This window comes from Solanum stenotomum, chromosome 5 (genome assembly GCF_019186545.1).
Source record: "Solanum stenotomum isolate F172 chromosome 5, ASM1918654v1, whole genome shotgun sequence".
NCBI classification, from domain to species: Eukaryota; Viridiplantae; Streptophyta; class Magnoliopsida; order Solanales; family Solanaceae; genus Solanum; species Solanum stenotomum.
Window position 1 is genome coordinate 966,975 of NC_064286.1, and position 7,499 is coordinate 974,473.

General features: G+C 32.9%; 1 protein-coding gene across 2 annotated transcripts in view; it reads right to left on the minus strand.

The window, feature by feature from the left end:
* Positions 1 to 3,848, minus strand: part of LOC125865005 (ras-related protein RABA4d-like) — a 15,150-nt gene extending 11,302 nt beyond the window's left edge. Inside the window, exons 1-2 of one of the 2 annotated variants that reach the window (XM_049545156.1) lie at positions 3,615 to 3,848; positions 2,276 to 2,723 (exon numbers count right to left, since the gene is read on the minus strand). In XM_049545156.1, the coding sequence (XP_049401113.1) occupies positions 2,276 to 2,723; positions 3,615 to 3,847 (681 nt within the window). In that variant the 5' untranslated portion in view covers position 3,848. Of the gene's footprint in view, positions 1 to 2,275; positions 2,724 to 3,614 lie in introns of those variants that run through there. The other variant, XM_049545157.1, reaches the window with a different exon arrangement.
* Positions 3,849 to 7,499: the final 3,651 nt, after the last annotated feature.

A 7,499-nucleotide genomic window follows, 5' to 3' on the forward strand; every position in this document is an offset into this window, starting at 1 on the left:
GCGTTTTGTACTATTTCAGTCTCCATCTGTATATATAGACTTGTCTTTTTCCTTTCGAGACAGTCTAGTCTCTGTTGTCCAGTTTTGGGACTTGTACTCATTTTGTAGTAGCTCTGTACTAGTGACTTCCAGGTTCTGGGAGGGATCTTTATTTGTATATATGTTTTTGGTTTGTGTCCGCCTGTTTATATGGTTATTTGCCTACTCTTGTTTAATTTCTACCCTCAGACCCATTACTTGTTGTTCCGGGTTATGGGTTGGCTTACCTGCTGGTGGGTTATAGTAGGTGCCATCATGACTCGATAAATCGGGTCGTGACAGGATGTATCAAATTGTGGAAAATTGAGAAACTTGATGTCTCCATCAGTGGCCAAAGGTCTTCTGAATCTCCAAGTGTTATGGATACGACGATGTGAATCAATGGAAGAAGTGATCACAAAAGGAGAAGGAATCGTGACCTTATTTCCTCGATTGGAAGAGTTGATGTTTTGCAATCTGCCTAAGCTGGGGCATTTCTTTCTGACAGAGCACGCTCTTGAATTTCCATTACTCAGAATTGTGTCTATTCGTGACTGCCCTGGAATGAAGATGTTTGTTCAACCGGGAATATCTGTGAGTACACCCAGTCTAGAATGGGTGTACTTCGATTATGAGGTGGTGAAAGTAGATGATCTGAATAAATGGATACAACAGAGGTTCAATAACAAGGTATGTCTTATTCCGCTAGTTATATAACTAATTGCTACATGATATTCTAATTAGGTTCTACTGCTCTCTTTCCGTTTTAGATACTTCATCAACTTTCTTGTACTTAATAAGCTAGTCATCTCTCTCTTCTTTTGCATTCTCTGTTTCCTGCAGGAACAAGAAGCTAGTGATAGCAACGAAGCTGAACATAGTCATGACCATGAAGCTGAACCTAGTCATGGCCGAAATTAGGAAGGTAGTGAGTGAGTACTCAATGAAATAATGCAAGTAAAACCTCGAACATCACCTGATGCATATGCTCGTGATGGAGGTAACAAGCAGAGGTGGATCTACATTATTGTAACCTATCGGTTCATGTCAACCCACTAACTATTGCCCATAGATCTTGTATATGTATTTGTAATATCTACAAAATAGTTGATTTGATTTAAACTTGAGGTCGCTGTAGGATTCTGTAAACTTTAAATTTGGAATACGCCTGTGGTTCTATATTCTTCTTTCATTATATTTACCAGCCAATATGTAGATTTATTTTATCATGTCATCTTGCATTCTACGTTGTTTTGTAAGATTGATCACATTACAGGATGATTTTTTTTGTTGGAATGAGTAAACCATTCCGCCTTTTCCAGCATTCATTCGGAGGTTGACAAATTTGAGGACGCTATGTCTGAGTAATTTATGGTTGGATGACATATCCAACTTGTCAATTTGGAAATTCTCAGCATCAGAGATTCTCAGTTAGAGGAGGTTCCAGTGGAGAAAGGAAAATTGAACCAATCTAATTATGTTAAGAGTTTTTGAATAAGCATCGAGTACTTAAAAGGATTTTACCATAGGTTTTATCAAGACTAGTCCGATTGGAGGAACTATATATCATGGGAGTAGAACATTGTAGATAATCCACCTCGAGGGATCTGAAATCCTTAGCGTGGTCGACTGCACTTACATCGTAGTTTGTAAAAGGTGTTCAGTGTGTGTAATCTTGAAATGAAAACTCTGTTGTCTTTCTTCTGTTGGTTAGGCATGATTGTATAGACTTTTACCTTGTATAAATTTCTGTATTCAAATTATATAACGTAGTAACTAATTACCTCAATGTTGTTTACTTCCAGGGCGTACAATCGCACCCCATCTAATTTTATTATCATCCATCGATGTGCCCGAGTTCCCAAGACCTTGACCCTAGCAGATAATGTCTCTTACGAGCTCTTTTTATCATACCCGTTCACCATGCTATGTTTTTGTAACTTCGATGGAGCTAGGATTTTGAGTTTATCAGTATTGTGTTCTAGAAAAGTAAGCATAGTAGATTTTGGATAAATTATTTATACGTATTAAGTGAATTTTTAAACACAAATACATGACAGAACCTGTAGACAGGATTGTAGCTCCGTCCCTGATGCCCAGTGAACAATTTAATGAACTGTATACACAAATAGCTAAACAAACTATCTAAATCAACTTCATCATCAACAACAATTCCCTATTCTACATAAAACATAAAACATCCCCAGTAATATTATGATTTCGGATAAATAAAAAGACCTCCAGAACTCATAAAAAATCATGACGACATGCAGCAGCAACCACTATTCCCACCAGAATCCGAATCGTGGCCAGGAACAATGATCCTGGTTCCCTTTAAAGATTGTGACTTCCCATAATCAGCTCCCGGAGCTGCATTAAGCGTATTCTTGCTAATGATTTTATAAATTTCTGTTAAAACTGTCATGAATTCACCCTCGACGTTTGTGGATTGAAGAGCTGATGTTTCCATAAAGAAGAGATTTTCCCTTTCTGCAAATTCTTGAGCATCTTCAACTGGTACAGCTCGAAGACTTCCTAGATCACATTTGTTCGCGATGAGCATTATAACTATGTTCTTGTCCGCGTGACCTCTTAGTTCCTCCAGCCATCTAGCCATATGATCGAATGATTGGTGTTTTGTTAAGTCGTAGACTAGCATCGCACCAGCTGCACCTCGATAATATGCACTTGTTACTGCTCTATACCTGAGAGAGAAATGAGAGATGATTCATTGAGTTACAACAATTATCAAATTGGCTATGTTGCTGTAACTCTTCAAAAGCGGATCCTTCAAAAGTAGAGCATTTTTGAGGATCCCAGCAACATTTTTCCCAAGAGTCCGATCAACATAGCTTGAGAAGGTAAATGTTTACAGACAAAAATGGGATCTAGGGAGGGTAAGATGTATGCAAACCTTACCCCTACCTTTGCAGGGTAGAGAGGTTGTTTCCAACAGACCCTCGACTCAAAAGAGATGAATTGTAAGTCAAGAAGAAACATACATATTGAAGTCTAAATCACGATATAAACCACTCTTTAAGAAGATTTATCACAAAAACAAGAACGTCTCAAATATCTCGAACAAGTTGGGATCAGCAATATGAAGTCTAACTAATAACCATGCCGTTCCATTTAGGCTCATCTCGGACCAATACTACACAAAATAAAATATAAAAAGCACTAGGATTTCTCTATATTTTTTTTATACCTTTGACAAAACTAGACAATTCCAAGAAATAGTAAATGTACTAACTCCTAGAACGCCTCAATTCCAAGCAAGGTAGGGTAGGCTATCTAAATCTTCACTAACCAGGTCATTCCATTTAGGCTCATCTCAAATCAATATTACACAAAAATAAGAAGTACCAGAAATCCTCTATATTTTTATAACCAAACGACTTCCAGAAAAACATAGGACCTAAAGTAAACGTCCTAACATGCCTAACACATAATTTCAAACTAATTAATATCACCTGCACAAATTTTTCGCTAAATTTGCATGGATTGCGCGAAAAAATGAAAATGAAAGACAACATCTCTGCATAAAAATTCGCTAAGAAGAACCAAACATAGAAAAATTGAAAAATTAAACTGACCTTTCTTGTCCTGCAGTGTCCCAAATTTGTGCCTTAACGGTTTTGTTATCAACAATTAAAGTTTTTGTTTGAAACTCAACCCCAATTGTAGCCTTTGAATCTAAACTAAATTCATTTCTTGCAAATCTAGCCAATAATTGAGATTTACCAACTGCGGAATCTCCAATTAAAATAATCTTAAAAACATAATCAATCTTTTGATTATAATGATCTGCATAAAAATTCGAAGACATTAGAACCCGAAAAAATTCCCCTTCAACCCAAAAGTTGTAGGAATGTATCTTCCAAATATCTGGATTTTAGCATATGATTGAGAATTAGATGTGTTGATCGAAATTTGTATCGGAAAAGATACAAATAAATCAAGATCCCCAGTAAATATGGAAATGAGCAAGATCAATTTCTCATAAATTTGAAATTATATGTGGAATTTAGAATTTGCTTCATACATTCATAGGAAAGATGAAAAATTGGAAGAAAAAAAAAGCAACAATTACTTTTCCCTTTTTACACTGTCAAAGAAGAATAATAGTATATGGAATTATGAGAGCTTCACTACTTTAAGACTTTAAAATGCTATCATTTTGACCCCACTCTTCTTATTCTTAACCCTAAATGCACAGCTTATAAATCTAAGTGAATATACATATCAGTTAGTACACATATTCATTGACAATAAAACTTATATATATTTAATTATTTTTATTTCTTTCTTTGTAAAATATTTATTTTAATTTCTTTTCACTTTAAACTTTTTTTCTAATTAATTTATTATCTTTTCACTTTTAATTATTTTTAAAAAATTATGTGTATTTTTTAAAAAATAAAAATTAAAAGTGTCCTTTAATTTTAGCGTTTAAATTTTTTTATGTTTATTTGATTTTCTTCACTTTTTTTTTTATATCCGTTCAAAATTAACTTATTTTAAATATAAGACATTTGAAATCAAATCAAAACAAAAGACAAAGAAAATAAAATCAATAGAAAAATAAAAGAGAAAAAACAATGAATGTAGGTAAAAAAAAAGTTTCGATACAAGGTAAAAAACAATATGTATTAATTAATTTAAATACAAGATTAAAAAAAATAAGATAATTTAAAAAAAAAATTGAAATATTTAATTTTTAATAAAAAATTAAGAAAAAAATATTATTTTAAAAAAATTTAATTAATTAAAAAATAACATTTATACACGTGGCGGGCAAGTGTGTACAAACACAACCAACTTGGGTAGTTGAAAGTGCCACATCAGCACAATTGATAATTAGGCCTGGATCGCAAATAAAACTCTCTAATATTTTACTCGGCCCAATAATTCCATATAAGTCAGTCTCAATCATAATTCCTAACACATCGTCCCGTACAAAGTCGACTTGATTCACAACATTCCTTCACTCCGCAATAGTAGTAGACTTACTAATATTCTCTGCTGAAGTTTTAATGGATAACATTAATTTCTAGCAGTTCGATAAATGGTTAACTGCTTTTCCCATACACTTTTCTGTTATATTGATCGTGTATCTAATGATATTTCTGTCTGCCTTGTGTTTTCATTCAATTTTTTGCATATAAGCAGTGTCCTAGTATATATGTCTAAATATGATAACTATATATTTCTGAATCGTTCGAAATTTATTGGATGTCCTCAAAGGGACAGGGATCTCACGAGATTTGGGGATCAAATTACTGTAACTAATCCAACAAGTGATAATTCACTTCAATAAATTTGAGAGCGTTATTCATTGGGATGGAAAATACCAAAAGCTAACCATTACTTTCCCCTTTTTTCTTCTTTCTATGTCTGCCATTACCACTACTTTAAGACTTGTTAATTACTTTTAGCTGGTCCTTAATCTCACTTTAGTCTTTATATATTGCCAATCTATTGAAGCAGTCGCATGGTTTGTGCTCATTGGTGGAGAAAATTAAGTTAATTTAAAAGGAAAGTGCTTTAGTGGTCATAAAAGCAAGCAAGAGAGGTAGTTGAGAATATAAAATTTACAAGTTAGGTAAACAACAAACTTGTAAATGTTCGCAAGTATCGAGGTCTATCACAAATACAGATTGACAATGGTAGTAATTTAGCCATCACAATATTTATTCCTTTAATTCTACAACAAATCTATATGATAATACTAATTTATAACACTATAATATTACATTAATATATACAATTATTTAGCTGTCCATCATGTTAACAAAGGCCACACAAACCAGCCAAGAATTCAGAACATTTGTCTCTGTTCTGTCCAATTGTCACTACTTAAAGAACAAAGGCTTCTAGGATCATCAAAGCTCCAAGGAACCTGATGGAGTCATGTATGTTTTCTTGATTATGTACACAAACAGTGAAAATCGTGTAGTTTCACAATCCAAATGTAACGTTTACATATTATGATTACAGTATATGAATATTTAACTTCTTACAAGACATGCCTAAATTTCCAAGAATTTGAAAAATAACAAAAAGTTATTTTCACTTCAATAGAAGAGAACAAGGACTTCATCATGACTCACTTAATCAATTGGAGAGAAAATTCCAAAAGCAAACATATACTTTTACTTTTTAACATTTCTTTGTCTGCCCTATGGAATCAGATTTTTTGAAATGTTATCTAATCAAACACTCCCACTTTAATAATGCTCTCATTTTGAAAGGCCCTTTTTTTTTTCTTTTTGGACACCTGATATCCGGTATTTAAATACACTATAGTTTATGTTTAATTCTTTTTATTGAATTAAAGTTAGATCAAATAGTTACTTAAATGGAGCTTTGTTATAATTTATTATGTGATTTTATAATTTTTTGAATAAATAATTGAGGCTATTTTAATAGTTTTACAACTTATGACATACTTTTTTTTATGAGAAAATATACAACACAAAAATTTCATATCGCATGTCCAAACAAAACTTTAATTTAATCTCATGATATCATATCATAATTTCAAATCATGATTCCATATCACATGACCAAATGAGCCGTAACAATTAACTAGTGTTGATACCACTGTTGCTTTTATGGTTGGTGTCCGAACTTGAAGTCACGTTACTCCCTCAGAAGGAGAGCTAAGAAAATTACAGAGGAGCTAACTAAACTTCAAATTCACCATGGTTGTTAAAAGGCAAACATGTATTTGTTATTTAGTCTTTCAAAATAGTAGTACCTCAAAGTTGTTCTGCAATTAATTTTTAGGTTTCACACCTGATATTCGATATTTGAATTCACACGTTCCACTTTGAAGGTAAAATATTTCTTATCAAAGACATGTTATTTAAACTCGAAATATTAGTTGTTGTGTAATTATTTTTTAGATTTCACACCTGATATTTGATATTTGAATTCACACGTTCCAATTTAGAGGTAAAATATTTCTTATCACAAGTTGGTGGCTATATAAATTAGGTGTTCTTCTTTAGAGACGTGAGTTGTTAGCTAAAAATTATAATTTTAAAACTAACTATTGTCAACTTAATTTTATCTCCCAGGTTTCCACACTAGCCTTTGCCAACTTATTTTTAACCCATGCAAGTTTGCAAAATTTTAAAAACTAAACTTATGTAGCGTTGTATCAACTTTTTACTTAGCTATTTCACAATTTATTAAGTTTGAAGATTATTAAAAAAAAATAGTCATTACCATTTCTAAATAATAATTTTATTTCATTTTAAAATCCCACTAAAGGCCCCAACCCATTCCCTTAGTTAGTGGGATAGGACGGATCTACCGTCTATGGGATCGCCCCTCTTCCCCCCTCCCCCCACACCCCCAGGCCAACTAATGTCCCGATCACCCTAGTCTCCTTAATTTCCTATCCCGTTAGATCGTCTAAAAGTATGTGTACGTGTATTTACGTCTTAGGTGATGTCCTACTTGACAATTCA